Raw genomic sequence first — 22,081 nt, 5'->3', positions numbered from 1 at the left:
TCAAAGTGGAACCACACCAATATTTCCGTGAAGCACGGCTTCCTCACCTCCCCGATGTCCGCTCCATGCTTTTTTCTGGGTGCCTGCAGAGCCGGGCAGCGGAGTAAATGCCGACCTGCCTCTCCGCACAGTTCCGGTCGGCCGGTTTCCACAATGTCCGGTCGATGCCTGTGGCGTGCCGTGCGGTAGCGGGTCAGTCAGGCATTGCTGTGGCACGGAAACCCGCATGCTGGACGGCGAAAATAAACTGGTGGGGATCCCATCGGGCTGTCGTCACCAGGCAACGTGCGCCTTCTCGGCGGCCTGACCTCTCTGCCGTCGTGAAATCGGCGACAGCGTGACGTTCATCAACGCATGTGTGCGTGCCATTTTAGGCGCACGGTGCACTGTTTCTCGGTGGTATGCTCCTCCTGTGCAGAGGCGGGGTTTCTGTGTGGGTTTGATGTTCTTCATGCTGAGGTTCAAGCCCTGCAGCGCGTGGCTATTTAATCTCCATTTTTAGTGTCACGACTTTCTTTCTGTCGGGTGTTTGTGCCGGGTGTGGGTGGTCAATCCCCCGGCACTGCCCGCCTGCCTGTCGCATCAAGGGCATTTATGAGGTGCCTCCTTCTTCGGTGCCGACCGTGGCTCTGTGCTGGAGTGTTCGTGTGCTCGTATGCGGGATGGTGGTCCCGTTTTCGCTTGAGCCCCGAATTCACAGTACGTGCATTCGAACGGGGTGGATGCCGTCAGACCGTCATATACCTGGCAACACCTCCTATTTCTCGGGGGAACTCTTGCTTGTGGAAGTGCTGAAGATAAAACACGATTCCGGCCTACTTTTCGTGCGACGCCGTGCGGAAACTGCATGAGAGTGGCTTCGGCCTGGGCTGTGCGGTCTGTGGCGGAGGTGCGATCGGTGTGCCGTCTCTCGCTCTCGTCCTCGCTCAAGTGCTGGGCGGTTGTTCCGGTGGGATTTCTGGCGGTTCCGACTCACCGGGAAAGTTAACTTTCCACAGCGCCTGGGAGCGCGTAATGCCCTGGGCGTTAACCATGTGCGTCACGACACTAGTGCGGCAGCTGCAGTGCTTGCCACGCACCGGGCAGTCTGCCGGGCGTCGGATCGTGGCGGGGTGGAATCCAGCGGGAGGAGGAGGCGTTTCCGTGCGAAATTCTTTGCGTGTCTGCTGTGCGGCATCCGCGCCGCTCCAACGGCACGTGCGTGGGGTGGCGGGTTGCAGTGGTCGTAGCAGCCATCCGTATTGTGTGCGAAACTCCGGAGCGAAAGCAGGCTGGTGCAGCCTCTTCCCCACGAGTGGGGGTGTCGTCCGTGCGCGTCGGTTCCCAGTCGCCTGACACAGTGGAGCGGCAAGCTTCTGGCTTGAGCTGTCGGACACGAATAATACGTTCGGCCAGTGCGACGATGCCGGTGCTCCATGTGCCTGTGAATTGTGCGAGGTCGGACGCCTCCTTGGCTTATGCATCACATGCTTCGTTCTTGGGTATGTCGCAGTGGCCAAAGGCAAACTGCATTCGTGTGTGCGCTACTCAGTGCTGCGGGCGGGAAAAAAGGGGTACGTCCACAATGTGAGTCGCCAGGTGATCCAGAACCGTCGACGTGTGCTCGCGTGCTTCCACGATTCAACGAGAAGTCGCATAGACGCACGCTGCCGTGGAAAAAGTCTCGGCGAATATCGTACTCTTCATGCTAACACCGCACTCCTCTGTATCGGCTGTGGTGCATCAATTTCGCACGGCCGGAAGGAAATTGGGAAAAAAAGCAATTCCTCGTGGAGGCATCCCCGTACCAGCGTGTCCAATCCGCGACGATATCCCTTGCCTGTGGAATACGGTGCGCTAAAGGATAAGTGTGGAACGTGACTGGGATGGCTTGGTCCGTCACTTCCACCGCTAAAGAGACATCGATCACCCCGTGCAATCGCCACACCAAAACAGGCTGGAATCACGGCAATGCGTCGCGCCCCAATACATAATCCCGCTCAAAGACGTTCCTGGAAACCCGGAGCCCTGCTACTACTCCGTCGCCGCTTTGCTTCTGAGAGCCGTAATGCCTCCTGCATGTAAATCCACGGTAAGGCAAAGCTGCAATTCATTACTTCCACTAGGCGGTTCGCTGGATCCTTCCTCCATTGCACAAAATGAGCGTTGAGTTCCTCGCACGCAACTCCATGAAATTACATTCCGATACAACACAACATCAAGAGTAACAAGAGCGACAACTCAATCCCCTTCCACACAGTCATCGCAGAACGGGAAAAAATCCTGAAAGCACCCGCTCAAAATAGAAACAAGTCGATAGAAACAACGATCAACGAAACTGTCGGTGCTGTTAACGATGGCTGGCTGTGGTGTGCAGCACATCCGTGGCCCCTCAAGCACCGCATATTTACCAATTCCACTTGGCGTACGTCACATGGCGGCGTAATCGATCATACGGCTCGCACTGGATGCACGGTCGAGCAGGCTCATAGCGTCTGAGCGGATGTCACCGGCCATAGGCTGCAACGGCGGCGCGGGTGGTCGGTACGACGACGCAACAGTGGCGCCTGATGCGTACGACGATGAATTCATTTCGTGGGGCTTCTGCGTCTCCTCGTCGCTCTCCTCGTCATCGCGCAGCAGCGCCTCCAGCCCACCACGCCGCGGCTCGCGCAGCTCCTGCCAGTGGCGGTCCTCCGCGTACCACACAACGACGCCGTACACAGTGACCGCAAGCAACACAGTGATCAGCAGCAGCACGATAGCCGCGTACGCCCTCGCACCGCCGTCGCTCGGCGCAAGGTGGTTTGCCGCGCTCACCAGGCACAGCGCCGCAAGCAGCACAAAGCTCGCCGTGCGCATCACCGTCAGGAAGGACGAGCGCATCATGTTCGTGAAGGCAACCACGCCCGCACCCGCAAGCAGCACAGCCGCCATGCAGAAGTACTGGACGTGGCAGCCTTCCGCAGGCGGGTGCACAGCAGCAATCAGGCCCACCACAAACAGCACCGACAGCTGGAACACGCACCAGTACACGTAGCTGCCCCTCATGTTCGTCAGCATGCCGCCGTACATCCGCTGCTGCGCCGCGGGGCACCAGTACCCGACGGGGTAGAGCAGGCGCTCGTGCAGCGGCTTCCTCAAAAACTGCCAGTACCTCGTGAAGCTCGCGCCCACGTGGCGGGCAATGAAGTAGCACACGCCAGCAGGGAACGCCGCACCGTACAGCACGCCAACGACACCAACCACGCGGTGCTGCACGCGGGCGCCGGGCATCGCCAGTGCGAGCACGGAGCCAAAGAAGATGCCGAGGTGCATCGCGTGCGCCACGACGTACGTCAGGCTCGGGAAGCGCATCGCCGCCCACGCACTCGCCGCGTCCACGCCGCGCCACCGCTGGAAGGCCGCCGTCACACCGCAGTGCACGCACCCGAACACAGCGGCGAGCAGCGCGTTGCCCACCACCATCCACAGCGGGTCGAGGGCAGCAAACACCGACAGGAAGTACGGCAGCGCAACGGTGCTCGCACGCTCCTGCGCCGAGGCGCATGGCATCCTCGCGAACACGCCGAGTGCCTGCATCTCCAGAACGGAGCCCAGCCCGCCGGTCACCACCACGGCAACAGCCGTCGCACCCGCAACAACGCCGGTGATCGCCGAGAGGGCGCTGGCAGCGGCGGGCAGCGTGTCGAACCTGATCGTGAAGGACCCAAGCAGCACACCCTTGCAGCCGCCGGACACCGCCACAGCGTTGCAGCGAATGACTATCGTCTCGTCGGCAACAATGAAGTAACCGCGGTGCACGGGCACAGCCAGCTCCAGGACGGTGGACGGATTCGTCGCGTTGCGCACCCACGTCGCGTTGCGCAGCATCGCTCCCCACGGACCGCCAAACCCGCTCGGCTGCGCCGCCGACACCGGCACGAAGCACAGGTGCGTGCCGAGCTGCGGGTCGCGTGCCCACCGAAACGGCGGCGGCAGCGCCACCATCAGCCGCGTCGGGACGGCGCTCCCACCGCCGCGGATGTCGTTCTGCGTCAGGCTCCCACCAGCCGCCGTCGTCGTCACGGCAAGTGTCGGGCACGCCACATCGCTCCACCACAGCGTGCTGCTCATCGACGCCGTCGGGGTACGCGTGGGCGACAGCGCCACCGTTTCCGTCATTTGCAGTGTCTCCGTCGGCCCGTACTGCGTCGGACTGTAGTGCTTCGTGCTCAGGCTCGGCGTCGGTGTCGCCGTCGTCGTCAGGCTGCGCGTCTCCGTCAGCGTCGCCGTGTGGCTCAGCGGCGGCATAGCGGGCGTGCGGTTGCACCCGTCCACGTGCGGCAGGTACACCGGCAGGCAGTCGCGCCCGTACCCGCCCTCAGCACAGCGGCAGCGACACGACCCCGACATCGTCCTCGTCGCAGCAGCAAAGCAGCGCACGTCGGCGTCGCACACGCCACACGCCACGGGGCGGAATTCCCCGATGATGCCGGCGGACCTGTAGTCCATAGGCCGCAGCGCCTGCCCGTTGAGCGTCAGGCACCCCACGACGAACCGTCGGCCGGCGCCCACAAGCGCAACGGTGCCGTCCATCAAGAGAGGCCCACTACCAGCGTTCCCGTGGAGCGTCAGCGTGCTCTGCACAAGATCCGCACCGCGCGGGTACGACGGCACCGACAGAAGCCTGCCGCTGATGCTGTTGCCGCGCACCGACAGCCACGACCCGGAAACAAACGACGCCGACCCCCGCAGCACCAGCAGCGCGCCATCGGTCAGCGCACCGGCGTTGTCGTTCACTACGACGGCGGACGCGTTGGCCTCCACCCCGCTGTCGAACACCAACCCACGCGCGGCGTACACCTGGCTCCCCGACACGCGCAGCACAGCGCCCCCCGACGCAACCACGCGCGCACTCGCGTACAACGCAACGTCGCCACCGAACACAGCCGCGTCCAGCGCGACACCGCCACCGACAAGCTCCAGCACGGCACCGTCCATCACCACCGTCCGCCCACCAGTCATCACGGTCACGAGGGCAACGCCGGACACAACCAGCACAGACCGCACGAGCCGCAGGCCCGACAGCACCAGCACCGGTGCGCACGGCGAGGACCGCGAGCCGGGAAGATACACAAGCGGCGTCGACCTCGTGGCAACCAGCAGGGAGTCCGTCACCGTCAGCACGGACCCCGCGGGAAACCTGCCGGTCAGCACAAGCGCACCGTTCAGCGCCTCCACATCGCACACCGACAGCTCCACCGGCCCGCTCTCGTCGCTCCCCGCCGCCCTTGCACCGCGCAGCGCTCCACCGCCCATCACGTACAGCACGGCGCCGTTCTGCAGCGACACGTTCTGCACAACGATCCGCACGCCGTCCCGCGCCATCCACGGCACGTAGAGCACAGGACTCACGCCGTCCAGCACAACGTGGCGCAGCGTCACCTCGCTCGCACCGACAGGCACAACGAACACAGACCGCACCGTCACGCTCTCACGGAATAACACACTCGACGCAGTGCCCACAGCGGGCGGCAGCGCAGGAACTCCCACAGGCACGCACGCCTCGCCGTACCCGCCACTGCCGCACGTACACACGCACACACCGTTCCTCATGCTCGCAGAGGCCGTCCCGGGCGCGTAGCAGTGCGTGTCCCGGTCGCAGGCGTCGCACCCTGCAACGTCGATGCTCCCAGCGTCGCCAAATCCAGCCGCTGCGTACTCCTCCGCCGTCGACAGAACACGCCCACCAGCGTAGTTGCACGCAACCCTCAAATGCGCCTCAGCCGCAAGCGACAGGCTCAGTGACAGCATCCGCGGCAGCAGCGCTCGGTTGCGCACGAAGCTCAGCGTGCTCCCAGCAGCGGTCACGGCGCCAGCAGCGTAGAGCATCTCCCTCGAGACGCCGTCGTGCACGTTGCCCTTCGCCAGCAGCATCGACCCGCCGGCCAAACTCACCGTCGAATAAAACGCCACCGCGTAGTCCTCCGTCGACAAGAATTCACTCCGCACAAGCGCCACAGCGGAGCCCGACACGCTCACAGCCCCACGCACAGACAACGCGTGCTTGCACAGCAGGAAGTCGCTGTCAACAAACGCCACCACGGAGCCGCCGCTGGCCGCAACGCCGCCCTCCACCGACACGCACAGCCCCAGCGCCGTTTGCACCGACAGCCCGTCCACGTGCAGCGCACCGCGCGACGACAGCGCCACGCCGCCAACCACCAACACGCCAACAGCGTCGCGGAACACAGCCGCCACGTGCGTGCGCGCAATGGTCAGCACACACCCCGTCAGATTCACGTTGTGCAACACGAGGCACGCGGACGTGTCGCCAAGGTCGTAGGCGCCGCGGTACGCAACACGCGCCTCTGCAATCAGCACCGAGTCCACCACAGTGACGCGCGAGCCCAGCGGAAATCGGTTCGCCACCACCACGCCGCCGCCAGAACGCGACTCAAGCCCGCGGATCAACACATCGGCGCGCTCGCCAGCAGACGGATCGGACCGCCACCCAACAACGTACAGGCTCGCTCCGTCCAAAAACGTGCAGTTCGCCAGCGTCACGTTGCGCACGCTCCCTGACATCAACTCCACGTCCACCACGACGTCCGCCGCAAAGGTCACACCAACGTAGCACACCACCGACGTCCCGAAACCGGCACTCACCTCCACATCCACACGCACGTCCCGCACGCACAAGTCGGCGCCGTCGGTGCTCGGCGGCTCGGGAACAGCGACGGGCAGACACGCATCGCCGTGGCCACCCTCAGCACACGTGCAGGCGCAGCCATCACTCGAGGCCGTCGTCGTGTACGCAGGGAAGCACGACGCTGCGAGGGTGCATGGATCACTGCAGGTCAGAATGGTGGCATTGTACACGGAAGGGATGCCGTATTCCACTCCCTCCTCGCCGTTCACAGTGTTGCACGCAGCCACAATCGCTCCGTTTGTGATATCGCGGGACCACGTGGATACCCGCAGAACTGTCGGCGTAACCGTGCTGGACATGAATCGGTTGCCAGACAATGACACCGTGGAGTCACGGAGATTCACTTTGGGATAAAGAAAAGCAAACGCTTCTGATGGAGACACGCGGCAGAGGTTGCCGCTCAGCTGCAGCCAGGAGTTGTAGTAGATGCAGGAAGAAAAGCCTGGGAAAAATACAACCGAGCTTCGCTGTATGTCGTTGCCCTGAAACAAAACCGCTGACCGAGACTCCACACGTAATGTCAAAATTACTAATAAAAAGTACTTCACCGGCCTCGTCACAAGATTGCCTCGGATCACCACTGCAGAGTTGTTCATTACTCTCAGCGATGAGGATTGGCTAGACCCTTCAAGATGTATCAGCGTACTGTCACCGCCGTCCATATGAAACATGTTACCCACCACCGCAAACACGGAGTGCCACGAAACCCTCAGCGCAGATCTGACAACGTAAATGGCGCTTGACGATGCCGTCACGCTCTGAAACACATTGCCACTCAGCACCACCGCGGAGTTGTTGCTGATCACCAGTCCATTCATCAGAACGCACGACGGCCTCCTAAGGCGCAAACCCAACCGAGGGATCAGCCTCGTGACCGTGAAGCGGTTCCCGCTGATCGTGATGTTCGTGTGCGGTGGAAACACACCCTCCGGGCTGAGCAGCGCATCAGTAAATGTGTTGCCGGTGACGACGATGTTCAGCGACCCCACAGCGGCGTACGCGTTGCCCAACAGCAACAGCACGGCGCCGTCCCTCCACGTGCATCCATCGAACGTGACATTCACCACGTCGCCCGTCATCGCCCCAGTCAGCACCGTCAGGCTCATGCCGCCCCCGCTGAAAGTCACGTTGCGGTAGCACAGCCACGACAGCCCGCTGCCCACAGCCTGCGCCACCTCGGGGTACACCATGTCGCTGATGCACTCACCAACCGGCGGTGGCAGCGGTGTGGGCGGCACTGGCGGCGGCGGTGGCGGTGGCGGACCAGCAGGCACAGGCGCCGGGACACACACATCGCCGTGCCCTCCAGCAGCGCACTGACACTTGCAGCCAATGACCGCCGTCGTCAGCGGTGCAAAGCAGCCGCCCTCCTTCGTGCACTCCCCGCACGCGGCAACCGTCGTCACGTTGTTGATGCCGTTCAGCTCCAGTTCAGCCGCCGTCGTCACCTCCCGTCCCGCGACCGTCAGACACCCAGCAACGAACCGGTAGCCGGCGTCAGCCCGCTTCAGCAAGGATACCGACAACCCCGTCGAGTCCATCCTGCAGCCCGTCAGCGTCACAGCACTGCTGCCGTCAATGCTCACAAATGCGGAGTCAGTGTCGTAAAACATCGCACCAAATTCCACGTCGTTGTCGCGCCAATCCAACCAGCTTGACTGCTGGACGGTCCACAATTCATCGTTACAGATGGCGTAGCGCACGGAGCCGCTGTTCCCCACCACACGCAGCACGCTGTGATCCGACACGCTGAATCGTTGGTGCTGAAACAGCAGGCTTACTCCGGAGAACATCGTATTATTGAGCAGCGCAAAAACAGAGTGGTCACTCACACTGAGACTGTGCACGTAGAACAGGTATTTGTAGCCCTCAAAGCTGCAGTACCGCACGTAAAGCGAGCTGCCACCCACCAGTTTTAGCGTCCCAGTCGAGTACAAACCAAGCGCATCACGCTTCGTTGCATGCGCCTTGACGTTGCTGACCAACAGCGTCGACGCACTCAACACGACGTCGCCCAGCAACAATACGCTCCACATGTTGTTCACAGTGCCCGGCAATTCAACCGCGAAGGTCTGCACCGCATCAACCTCCGTGACGGCGATGTCGCAGTGCTGCGGGAGGGCACGTAAAAAAGCAACGACGGAGGACCGCATCACCGTCTGGCTCACGCGGATCAGGACGCCGGCCGACTCGACCGCTCCAAAACCCCCAAAAAACTGCAGCGCGGCACCCTCACGGAATGTGCACCCAGTGAGCGTGATGTTAATGGGGAGATGCAGCGGCATACTGTTGAGGAAGAACGTCAGCACGGCACCCACGCCGCTGAATGTCACACCTACGTAGCAGTGGTGCGTCTTCCACATCTTCAGCGTAAGGCTCGTCAGCGTCTGGTTCACCATGCAGCTCGTGTCGCCGTCGACGACTCTCTCCGCTGCGGGCGGCACAACCGTGTCGGGCACCTCGAAGGGAAGACACGACGCGCCATGCCATCCGTCCTTGCAGCTGCACGAGCACGAGCTGCGGTCCACCGACTCCGTCCCGGGCATGTAGCACGCAGCGTCGTCGTTGCATGTGCCACACCTGAACAGCACCACTTCCTCCGGAAACACATAGTCGTACGGCACCTCCTCATCACCCTGCAGGTTGCACCCAACGACAAACCGCGCGGGTAACTCAACAATCGTGTTCGAGTTTAAAAGCTTGGCGAGGAGTGCGCTTCCCTCCACCTGACGGTTGTGTGCAAGCGCCACGGTGGTGCCGCTGCCTGACAGCTGAATTTTGTACTGGGGATACTGAATAGTTAATGCTGAGGCTGCACCCACGCTGTTGCCCTCCACACGCCACTGCGCACCGCCCTCAAGTGTCACCGAGCCAGACAAATACACCAGCGCGGAATCAAAAATTTCCGTCCCACCAAAGAAGGTGCAGTCCGCCACTCGCAGCAGCCCCGCGGAGCTCACGGTGGTATCACCAAAAAGAATAACGCCATTGACCGCGCTCATCGTGTTGTTCTCTATGTCAAAGTAGCCGCCGTTCTTCACATCAACAGCATTAACGCAAACAGATGATTCCACACCCTCATCAGCCTTCGTTATGCTCAGCGTATTTCCCTTCACAATAATCCCGCCACCATCAACAACAACAGAAACGGAGAAATAGACTGCGTACCTACTCCCCTCGATGTAGTTGTCGAGTAGCAGCAGCGTCATATTCGCACTGAGAGTAAAATCCACAAATAAAATGGCGTTGCCCGACGTCGTCACAATCGTACTGCCCACCACCAGTATCTGGGAGCTCACGCCAAAAACACCCCTGAACTCCAGCTCACCAGAATCCAGCATCGAGGAGACCACGTTCACGTGCACGCGTGCACCACTCCCCTTGATCGACAGTCCCATGAGGACGCACTGCAGCAGCGTGATGTTGAGTGTCTGCTGTGGCGCGTCAAAATACGACAGGTCCAGCACAATCGCGGCGGTGAAGGTCACGTTGACGAAGCACAGACCACGCACACCGGGATCAGGAACGTCCAAAGAGCCGATGCTGCCACCGTGCGCGCAGCGGACCTCCGTGTTATTCGCGTCGGGGAGCGGGAGCGGCCCAAGACCGTTCGGAACCGCAGCCGGCAGACACGTGTCACCGTAGCCGCCAGCAGCACACACACACGCACAGCCGCTGATGCTGCTCGTCCTCGCAGCGAAGCACACGGCGTCCACCGTGCACGCACCGCAGTCCAACACCATCACGGGTGCTCCAATATTGAGGTCGACTCGGTAATTCGTCACAGTTGAGCCCCTTGCCTCGTTGCACACGCCGTATATGGTCGGGCGCGTGTCGGATGGTGGTGACCACTTGGTTGTCATATATGTAAAGGACGAGAACAAGCCATACGTGAAGTTGTTGTCAAGTATCGACCACACACTCTGATCGCGGAACACCACGCCGTTTTCCTTGGCCACGTACAAAACGTAGGCGGTGCGGAACTCGTTGTTGCGGTGCACCAGCCAGCTGCCACCAGTCACGGTCAGCATATTTGCCATGAGCAAGGCGAAGCCGAGACGGAAAGTGCTGGAGACAATCTGCAGCATGCTGCCGCCATCCACAACAACATCCTTGAACACACACGCGCCTTTGCCGTATTCGGTGCTCGGCGCACTCCACGAGCAGTTCTGTATGGAGAACACGGAGCCGCCGCTGACACGCAGGTCCGACGCAATAGCGTACATCACGTGCGACTGCGACATAACAGCGCAGTTGTCCATGTAGAAGACGCTGGACACGTTCACGCCAAGACCGCGCTCCACAAGTATCGCAGCGCACGAACCCCCGCCACACACCAGCGTAGACCGCGTCATGACAAACCGCGTCGACAGAAGCCGAACACCGTCCAGGACAAGCACGGGGCCGTACCGAAATCTGGCATGGCCAGGGGTCGTCGCCACGTACTGCGACCCGCCAACCGTCGCGCGCAGCGTTGAGTTCGCCAGCAGCACACTCGAGTGCAGCGGCATCGCGCCGTGTAGCACGATCGTGCCCTCCAGCGACGTCACGTTCGTCATGTTGACGAGGGCGTGGGGCATCGGGCGTGCCGTGCTCTCGCTGAGGCCGCCAATCCGCAGCTGCGCGCCGCCCGCAAGCACGCAGTGGCGCAGCGTCACGTTCAGTGCGTCAGCGAACACGTCCATCAAGCGCAGGTCCACCGCCACAGTGATCGGTCCGCTGAACACCACCGAGTCAAAGCACGCCGTCGCCCGTCCGCCGCCAACCGTCACGGACTCCGTCAGCGTCACGCCACTCACGCAATCCTGCGCACCGCCACCACCGCCAGCGGCCCTCGCAGGGGGCACGTCGAACGGCAGGCATGCCTCGCCCACACCGCCGGCACGGCAGCCGCACACGCAGTCGGAGAACGACGCCGTCAGCGCATCGAAGCACGCCAGCGCTGCCGCACAGCCGTCGCACGGCACCACGCTCACGGAGGGCAGACCGGCCAAGCGGTAGTCGCCGCTGCTCTGCAGCACCCGGCCGCCGGCACGGTTGCACTGCACCGACACGGCGCCGCTCGTGATCGTCGGCCCGGAGACAAGCGTCGCGCCAGTGGCAGCGCAGCGCGCAATCGACACGGCACCGCCGCTCAGCGTCACCCCAGACAGCGACGCCACCGACGACGCCTCGCCCACCGCCCACACGTCGCGCAGCTCCAGCCACCCGCCGGCACCGATCGTCCCACCGTCGCAGCGCACCAGCGACGACGCGACAGACCCCTCGACGCCCACGAAACGCAGCACCGAGTCGGACACCGCGAGGCGCTCTCCAAGCACAATGCCGCCGCCGCTGCTCACAACCGACACGTTCGTCACGGAGAACACCGAGTGGCTCCGCAGACTGAGACGCGACGAGGATGACACGCGCAACGCGGAAGCGGTCGCACCGCCCGACGCCTCCAGCGACACGCCGTCAAGCACCACCGCGCTCGACAGCAGGTCCACGTCGCCGCCAACGTACACCGCCGTCCCGCCCGCCTGCAACGACCTCAGCACAGTGTTGCTCACACGCAGCTGCGACTGCAACAGCGACGTCGCGTGCAGCACAAGCGGCGACGCCACCGCGTCCGCCAGCCCGCTCACCTGCGAGTAGCGCATCGGCCCCGCCGTCACAATCGTCGAGTCACGGACCGTCACGTTCGTGTGTGCCGGCAGGTTGTGCACAAACACAAGCGAGCAGTAGCTCCCGGACAGCCCGCTCACGCTCACCTCCAGGCTCCGGTCACTCGCCGGCTCGCCGCTGTAGCCCCGCACGTAGATCTGCGCACCGCCGTCGCACACGCAGTTCCTCAGTTCGATGCGCAGCGCGCCGGGAAGCATCGCCGCAACGTCAAACACAACAGCCACGCCGTTCGTCATGGACACGCCGTCCATCAGCACCGTGTCCACGGCGCAGCCAACCGTGATGGCTCTGTCCACCGTGCCGCCCCGCAGTCGCAACACCACCGCATGCACTGCGGGCATCCACGCCGCCGCCGCGACCAGCGCCAATACCACAAGCAGCACCACACGCACAGCCGCGGTGGCCCTGCGCTGCACACGGTGCCGGCTGCGCGGACACGCGCCCACCGCAGACCGCATCCACCGACCCAAACAGTTACCAACAGGGCCGTCGCGGTGTGTCGCACCCGCCCCGTCGAACATAATTCCAGCTTTCACAATCCCTTCCTACAGATGGCGAATCCAGTGACACGATTCCGCCAGATCGTTATCCCACTGCTGCTACTAAACCTAATAAAGCAAGTAATCCCTAACACCTTGAAACGATAGTTGTGCTGGTCAAGCAAAAGTATCTCTAACTGCACGCTCAAAAAAGAATAAAAGGCAGCAACAACAGTAACCAAACACAGTGGCACGCAGAGGCATCCGGTCATACACAATAGCCATTACATTACAGCCGCCGACACAAAGCAGTGCAGACGCAATCAATTCAGTGACACCATAGCCCTCCCCACATCCCTCACAACCCCGTACAGCCACCGTGCCGAGTGGCGGAATCCCGGCAAAAAGCCACATGACCACTGGCACCGCTCCTGTTACCGAATGGCTGCATCACAGGGCGGTCCCGATGCCGTGCACGACACACAGGAGCCGAGGCAGACCACGTGGCAGCGTTACGAGCGCCAGCCATCAAGCGCGTCCGAAAGGTGTTGGTGTTGGTGGTGCGTAAGTGGAGTGGAGAGCTCGCCGGTCGCCAGCAGTCAAAGCGTCTTTTCTAGTTCACGCGAGTCGGCATTGCACAGCAGGCAGCGGCACCATGCGCGCACGGCATACACAACAAAGGAAAAATAAAGAAGCACGGCGGCACTCGAGCACGGGGAAAAGGGTCCACACTAATTTTACATTCCGATTGGCTCACAGACATCCGGATGGTGGTCGCGCCGCTGCTCTGCGGTGCGTGTGGCGTGTGACTGCAGCGGACTGAGGGGATGATGAGAGGGGTGGGAGACGCAGCGCGGCCCTCATCCATCTCGGTTAACTGTGACACCGGTGACGTCATCCCGTCACATCGCTTGCAGCAAAGACCGTCGCCGTCAGCAGAGGTCGGCGCCTTCCCTCTCCCACTGGGGCGCAACTCCACCGACGCAGTCGCTCGCTTCCTCCCTCACCAGCACAACGAAAGAGCAACGGCAAAAGATGAGACACGCACGGCAGGCGCGCAGTCGCAGATCCCACTGCTGCCGCCATGGCCAAACAGGGTTGGCTGCAGGGCGCAAAAAGAAGGGCAAACACCCCATCAAATGCTTTGGCACCACGTGGAAGCACCGCAACCGAAACACAAGGCGAAGCGCCGTGGAGCAGGCACCAAAACCAAAGCTCCTCCAACAAATTCATCGTGAAACAAAATAAAATATTATGCGAGCGCAGAAAAAATTCACACAAACTGAAAAACAACAATGACGGTGCAGAGGCAATAAATGGTCGTGGTGCGCAGCAGCCGTGGCATCGCGCCCCTCCCTCATCAAACGGCACCGCACCACAACGCAGCGTGACGACAGCCTGCAATGACGACGACTGAGTAGCACGCACAAAGCGGCATAAACCTTTCATCCCGCACTCGCGCAAATTTACGCTCTCAGTATGTACTGCCAACGACACGGGGAAGGACACGGAAGGGGACTGTCCTGTCCATCCTCCTTCTGCTCACAACAGACCCTCCCCATCCTTCTCCTCGCTACGCCCTGGGTGCCGCGAAAAGCCGTCAAGCAAATCCACTTCCATGGAAGCCCCCAATGCGCGGGGCGAGTCTAGCAGCCACCCATGCTCACTCTCCCGCTCACATTTCCTCTCCCACAACTTTTCCACACACAAAAGGACAAAGACATGGAAAAGAAAAGCCTGCAGCACAACGCATGCAGAGGCAACGCCATACACGCCGCACCGCAAGATAGAGCCATGCGCACAGCACACACACCGCCGCAACGAGATGGACGGGTCGAATTCAAATCCACGGCGCTGCGCTTTACTTCTCTCTTCCCCGACGGAGTGTCGTCTCACACTCACAGTGAGGCACGGCGCACACCATCCGCTCCCCTCCGTGTGCACTCAGAAGTCCGGCGCACAGTCACCCTCGTGCCATCGCAATGGGGAGCACAAACAACCGTCGTCGCGGAACATCGATGCCTCTAGCAGAAAAAAAATAAGAAAAAGAAATGAGGGCATGTCAACAGCACAGCCAGCAGAGAGACACTCAACGGGACGCGGAGACACTCAGCGACAGTGAAGACAGCACAAACAAAAATAAACCGCAGTGATTTACCAAAAACAAAAGAAAAAAAGGGTGAGAGTCCAGAAGAACTCCCAAACAACATAAAAAAGGAAAATCCATGATTCGGAAAGACGTTTATTTCATGTGCCAAGCAGCACAATACGACCGTGTGTTGGTGTATACATATTGCCCTCAACAATAAAAAGAGGTCAATAAAGGACTTTACTGTCCCACCAGCCCACACAACATCCTCCACATTTCATGCGGCATCCGGCCTGTTCCTCCAATCCTCCTTTCGTGCAGTCCATGGGACGCACAGCCGCAGGGCCGGCACCGCGTGTGGGCAACAAAAAGCAAACAAGAGGAGAAACACGTCACCCATGACAGTGTGCAGCAACCGAACATTACTTAAATAAAAATCAACAGTAATTATTACTGATCCAGCCAAACCACATCAAAAAGAACATTAAAATGTAAAAACATTAAGATAAAGAAGCAGTAAAAAAAAAAATAAGAAAAGCTGCGAGTAATGCGGCATGTATTCTCCGTGAGGAGTCGCAAATCCACACTCTGTGGCTCAGAAGACTGCCACCACCCAAATACAATCCCAGTAGAAGCAGCGGCACACAAGACACGCACACACGCACGGTGTTGTTGCCGCCTAAATCACGCAGTGTCAACTTCACGTCGTTGAGAGAGGCAAGGCGGTCGTCGGGACTCACGCCGCTCCAGACCCTGCGAGGTGACTGTTTGTGGTGGGGATTCGTGTCCAGGGGCGTTGTGCCCATTCATTTATCTTCGGTAATATCCCCAGCAATTTACTCTCTGAGGCTGTCAACTACTCGAATCTTCTCAGATGGCGTCGGGGCCGCTTCCCTCGTCGGAGCGGGAACCCTGTCCTTGAGTGCACGCATCGCAGTGGAATTCGGTGGGCGGCTGTACAGAAAGACGTTCGTCACCGTCACATGAGATTCGTGCCCACCGCACGCGCCAAAGCGAACCCTCAGGACATCAGGTGGCCTCTCGCCTGTCAACAGCACCTCTTCCGCCCCCAGCGACTCGCCATCGACGTCCAAAGAGGCCTTGTTGCCTTGCAGCATGAGTACCAATTGGTATTATTTCCTCAACTCCCAAGTGCTGCTCCGTGTTGTTGTATTGCCTTCGAACGCCGTCTCCCACTCCTTATTGTGGCTGTACGGCTGTCCCACGGTAGGATTGGACGCAGTGTCCGCCAGCACCGCAGTCAGTGGAGGAGTGTTCCCACTCGGAGTCTCTTCGATGGTCACCGACACCACAAGTGTGAAGTCGTGGCTCAAAAATACATGACGCACATTATCACCCCGAGTGTTCACAGGCCATATTGCCCTGGACTCAGGTCCCGTCAATTGAAACCCATCGTTGTCCTTCACTGCATTCCTTCACCGTCGCATGCAGGCAAAGGTACTCGTCGTTCCACGTGTCATCACTGGCCGCATCGGACAAAACAGCCACCAGACACGCCGTGGGTGTAGACAAGCTGGAGAAGAAAATGTCCTTTTGCATCCAAGTACTGAGGACGGACTTGATTGCACTCAGTCCCTCCGTCAGGCGGGAAAGTGAAATGACACGGCCCTCACCGTTGCCCCTCCGTTGTAAAAGATGCAAATTGCCATCCGAGTGCAGCAGGGTGCTGGCGAGCATCCAATCCGCAGCAGTGTCCACGGCAACCAGTCCAACAGAAAACGTGCGGTTGTTGTCCGTGACCCAAAGGCAGAGCGCAGTGGCCCTCTTCTTCCCCGAGGCATGCCCTCTCTGAGTGCACAGCATGACCCTCCTTCCCTCAGTGGTCGCGGTGATGAGGGCATCCACACGCAGGCTTTCCTTCTGAGAGACTCCTGATCGGGCGTTGGTTCACACGCCTGAGAGTGTCCCGATGGCCTCCGTCCACGCTGTCCCCATGCCGCGCGACTCGTACACCCTCTGGCCACTCTCGCAGTCAACAATCATAAGAAGTGATCCCTCCCATTCTGTGACGCGGGGCTAAGGCATTCCGCACGGGAAATGTCCTCAGAGAGCGCCCAGGCACTGCCGTTTTCCGTCGAGCAAATGATCATGGAGCAAACGTCTTCTGCCTCATTCACCGCCATCAGAGGAAACACAAGCGTGCCATCCTCCATCACAACACCTGCGCCACCAGAAGCAATGAACTCCGTCCATTCACCTTCGTGAGAAGCAGAAGGGATCCGTTTCGGGAGTGGTTCGGGGTCACCACATTCGATCCGTCCACTCTGCCTGCCACCCGTGGGATTCGTGACATCACCCACAACCAGTTTCGGCTCCAAGCCGCCCTCCCTCCAACACCCACCTTCGTAGGGCACACCAGAGCTTCCCGCAAGAGGAAACACTCCGTTGCCCTTCGTGATTGTTGTGGGGCGGAGCACAACACCCAAACTCTCCTCTCCCTCCGCTGCACCAAGCACAGTGTGTGCCCTCCATGTATCCTTTTATTGACCTCACCAACAAGAGTGGACCAATTCCACGCAGAGTCGATGCACCCCGCAACCACATCAGAAGAAAAGGGCTTACTTAATTGACCACCTTGATATTCGGCATCCATGTGACCCTCGGCAAAAGCAGCAATTAGTCCACCAGCACTGACGAGAGAGGCTGAAGCAAACAAATCCCTCGTCGTAAGTGGAAACATCCCATCCTTCGGCTGCACCAGCGTCGTCTGCAGCACAAATAGATCGAATCCCCGCGGCAACTCAACATTTATTAAACCGCTCATCGCATCATCAACAGGATTCACCTTCGACTCGGTGACAGGCGTGGGCCTTCATTCGGGTGGTGTCGGAGCCACATTGATATTTTAAACGTGAGCAAACTCAGGCCTCGTCTCGGACGTGTTGGTCGCCGTGTTGGATGCGGGACTCGGATCGACGGTGTTGGGTCCGTCAGCCGCCGCAGACTCTCGCCAATCCTCGTGTTGACGTGACGGCTCAGCATTCACTTGCGGCGCAGTTGTCCCACCAGATTTTGTGTCATCCTTCCCTTCACGGGGCGGCGGCAACTGACAGATGCCCTTCCGGCCAGCATCGCCGCTCCGTGCAGACGGATGGATGGCTCCATCGGGAGAAAATTGACGCCACCACAATTCATAAGGGCCGGCGTATTTATCTGCCGTCACATTCATCGTGAAGGCAACGGTGACCACTTCCTCTTTCCGTTGCACAGCTGGCAGCACAGTTGCTACATGTGTGCACCGCATTGGCCACATGGCACACAGCACCCAGCTCACCATCTCTGCTATGCATGCGCACATCAAAGCCACTGAAAGCGTAATTCTCATGCTGAGCCTCAGCACCGGCAGCAGAACACTTCTTCCACGCCCACAGACACACACACACACACACGCGATAGCTCGGGCTGCCGTCACTCGGAGCACACGACACATCCACCGGCACAACCACCGCATCCGCATCACCAGATACATGTCCAGGACTCCCAGCAGCCGTCACACACACAGAATTGCAGCAGCAGCAGCGCAATAGCGCAACTGCCAGCATGCACTACAAAAGGGAGCATTCAAATCCACTGCGATGTGCATCTTGTGTGTGTGTGGTTGTGTGTGCCTGCGGAAACACAAAGCAAAGAAGTAGAAAAGAGGGAGCAGAGTATGTGGAGAGACGCACAACAAAAATGTACAGCAGAGACGCATGGCGGAAACAACAAGAAGACCGCTCAAACTCATGACCGCACTGCAGCCCAAGCAGTGGCAGTTCACACAAGATTTATTTAAAACAAAAAGAAAACCATCCCCTTCGTCTTATATAAACCCCATCACACAAAATAATTATAAATAAAAAAAAATCGTCCATTACTGTTCCATACAAATTTAGAAATCGCCTAACTGCCGTGTGGCCACACCAAACTGTCTGTATATATTTTGCCCGAAAAGAAAATTGAAAAGATGGTTACGTGTGCTTCAACCGTCTGACCCTCCATGTGTCCGCACATCGTTTATATTTCATGGGGTCATCTGCGTGTTGCCGCTCCCCTCAGCCCTTTCATCGGCGTGCGAGTGCGGCCCGCAGAGCACAGTCACTCGTGTGTGTGGGGACTGAGAGAAGCACGCAGACATGACGGGAGTCGCGTCACTCCATCGGGAGAGTGAGCGCAGCAAAAGAAAAAAATCATCAGGAGGGAGAGAAATGCTGACGGGACTGCCAGCGCGTGAAATGAACACGAAAAGCATATAAAAAAAAAACACGGCGGCAGGGTGTGGCTGTGTGTGTGTGGCGCTGCGGGTGTCTGCTCGCCCTGGCCGCAAAGAAAACAAAACAAGAGGGAAAGAAATGTGTGCTCCGCCCCACAGGCCCTCGTCGCACGCCCACACGTCACGGCTCCCTCAGCGCGCCGTTCGTCGCGGCCCCTCCTCATGCGTGCAGCAGGCGAGGCGTACAGGGCCGTCGTCATGAGCGTGTCGGTGGGTGTGCGAGTGGAGCAGTTGGGCGGGAAACACACGGCACCCCTCACAGGAAGAGTGCAGCAAGAAACAATTAAAGAGGGAAGAGTAGAAATAAAGAAAAAAACGTCCATAGTGATTGCCTCCAAAAGCAAAAAAGAGGGATGCGGGAGTGAAAGATAAAAGGGAATGAAAAATGGTATATTTTTTTTAAAATAAAGAAACATTAAAACATCAAAAAGAAAAGCAACAAAGAAGGCTTCAAGAATTATAAATTACGAACATAGAAAAGAAAAAGAAATTTATTTTAGGAAAAAATTTAGTTTTTTGAAGTGAATTTTTGCAGCGGAGGTCGTAATTGTTCCACGCGGCAGCCAGTCACTCCTCACAGAGCCGCAAACCCCCACAGTCCCAACAGAAGCAGCGATGGCAGCAGCCTGACCTCACAAACAGTGCCGCCATCACCTGTTGCTTCTTCAACGGCATGGGAGTTCGAATTCGCCGGCACGTGCTCTGTGTTGGCAGATACCCCCACCGTTGCATTTTGTCCTGCTTTACTTTCTTGTTGAGGCTGCTGCAATGCCGCTTGAACCACTGGAGCTTCAGAAGTTTTGCCTGCAATGGACGCTTGTGCATGAGATTCTTCGGTAAAAGACGCTGCTGCACGTGGTTCCTCTTCATAAGGTTCTTCTGCGGTGGACGCTTGTGCTTTAATTTCCTCTCGAGGCTGCTGCAAGGTCGCTTGCACCCGTGGAGAAGGCATTTCTGCATGAGGTTGGCCTGGGGAAGACGCTTCTGCATGAGGTTCTTCTGCAGGAGACAACACCGAAGCAGCCACAGACGCCTCTACTTGCTCCTCTTGCTCTTCTCCCTTGTCATCCTCCAACACACTCGGAATTACAAGACTGCTGCCGTTGGCGGCAATGGTGCAGACCTCAACGTACTTCGGGCACCTGATCTTTCCGTCTTTCTCAAAATCTTCCAACGTCACTGGGATGTCAGTGCCCTCAGGGCAAGGCTGAAAACCACTGCTGCCGAGGTACTTCACCTTCACTGTGCCCTCTGCACACGACACCTGCGCGCACACTCCCTTGACGTTTTTATGTTTACCGTCATCATTTTTCGACAGTAATTCCGCATCCATGCACCACGAGTCACCGCCAGTCAGCGACCCAGGGAGATAATTTACACCTTTGTCCGAGCAAGTATTGTACTTTATCCCAGACGCGTCGTGAAAGTACGAAGAAACAACAGGGCAAAAGTCCTTATCCGCAGGACTCCCCTCGTTTTCAACGATGATTGCGGTGCACGTCCCTACGTAACGGCGGTCGGAGGTGCAGCGAAGCGTCTCTTTGTCGGAGTCATTGCAGAACATGTGGGGATACTTGCCGGCAAGGTCCTCGGTTGCATTGCACTTCTTCTCCAGGAAGTCGCAGCCGGTGCCGCTGCCCCAGCCCATCGGCTCCGCCATGCTCCAGTTCACGCTGTAGTACTCCATATCCGCAAACACCGCCATCGTCAGAGCCGTGTAGTAGCCGGCACCGACTATGGGGGCCATCAGCTCGTCCCGCGCGTGGCGCTCCTTCCAGTGAGGGATCGCCTGTTCCCGAGTGCCACCTTCGTCCTCCAGCTCCATGCCCTCGAGAGAGTCACAACCAAAGTGCGCTTTCGCCTTCTTCTGAACGTGCATTCCCGTCACCATCTTGCGGCCCTTCCCACGCACAATGTGCCCAGAGGTCAATATGCTCTTTTCCTCCATACTCCCTTTACTAAACCCAAGTGCATGCGCAAGTTCGTGTGCGGCAACGCGAACGCTCCACGCCGTGTCAGTCATGTACTTTGGATCAAAGTTCATGGCGCCAATGGAGGGGCGAAAATCTTCCCATTTGTTACAAGTTGCCGCCCAAACAGCCTTGCTTTCAGTATTTGACGGCCCAGCAGAAGCGTAGATGACAAGGTCAGCAGCAGCCACACCGTATCTCCTGTGCTCAGTAGGAACCGCAAAGTGGTTGCACGGTTCATTCAAATTACTCGGCACGGTTATGTTCCTTCCAGTGGGTTTCACAAGTAGTCGCTCAGCGTGCAGTTTGACAGCACCTGGGAGAATCTTTTCAGTGTACAATTTCTTCTTTTCAACTGACAATACATGTTCATCTGTACAAGTTATCCACTCCCCCAAGAGGTTGTCGCACTCATCCCCAACCTTTTCGCAGTACGTCTTTTTCCTCCTCGTGCTCTTCAAATCCTCCGTGAACACCTTAATGCGGATCGGCTCCCAGCCACTGTTGTCATCCTGTGTGGCGACGGTGTACGCCTGCATGGTGCCCTGTCCCTTGCGCGGCACCTCACGCACAACCGCAGTCGAAAGCGGGCCGCTCCTCATCATCTCGTCCAATCCACGCCAGTATTGTGTGGCGGGTGCAGCGGCAATACACGCAGTGGCGCAGTACATCAGCAGCAAAACCAGCAATGGGGGTGGCGGCGTGGCATGGCGTGGCTGGCGCATGGCCTGAGGAATATGCATTTCTTGGTTTCTTGTGTGAGCAGCAGCAGCAGTGCAGCCTGGCTGTGGGAGGAGAGAGACAAAGGACAAAGAGGGAGAAGAAAAAGGAAATGGTTTAGTGCCAGTAATGCGTCAAAATGCGGCACATGCAGCGGAGTAACAGGAGACTACAGAGACAGCCATGCACACCGCGTGCGCACCAAACCCA

General features: G+C 59.0%; 2 protein-coding genes and 1 pseudogene across 2 annotated transcripts, besides 3 other annotated features; all 3 read right to left on the bottom strand.

Moving 5' to 3' along the window:
• Positions 1-22,081: part of a sequence feature (areas not merged during assembly with more than two copies in the genome that could not be assigned to a particular haplotype) that runs on past both edges of the window.
• On the bottom strand, positions 2,410-12,861 carry Tc00.1047053508163.360 (dispersed gene family protein 1 (DGF-1), putative; the record flags this gene model as incomplete). The annotated part of the gene is made up of 1 exon (XM_816352.1): positions 2,410-12,861. The coding sequence occupies one exon, from the start codon at positions 12,859-12,861 to the stop codon at positions 2,410-2,412; it is 10,452 nt and encodes a 3,483-aa protein (XP_821445.1).
• Positions 7,885-7,935: a microsatellite.
• On the bottom strand, positions 15,829-17,781 carry Tc00.1047053508163.340 (annotated as a pseudogene).
• Positions 18,752-18,776: a sequence feature (AT_rich).
• On the bottom strand, positions 19,756-21,894 carry Tc00.1047053508163.330 (surface protease GP63, putative; the record flags this gene model as incomplete). The annotated part of the gene is made up of 1 exon (XM_816351.1): positions 19,756-21,894. The coding sequence occupies one exon, from the start codon at positions 21,892-21,894 to the stop codon at positions 19,756-19,758; it is 2,139 nt and encodes a 712-aa protein (XP_821444.1).

This window comes from Trypanosoma cruzi, genomic scaffold (assembly GCF_000209065.1).
Source record: "Trypanosoma cruzi strain CL Brener 1047053516699 genomic scaffold, whole genome shotgun sequence".
Classification (NCBI taxonomy): Eukaryota; Euglenozoa; class Kinetoplastea; order Trypanosomatida; family Trypanosomatidae; genus Trypanosoma; species Trypanosoma cruzi.
The sequence above is the reverse complement of the archived record's forward strand: the minus strand, read 5'-3'. Positions and strand labels throughout refer to the sequence as shown.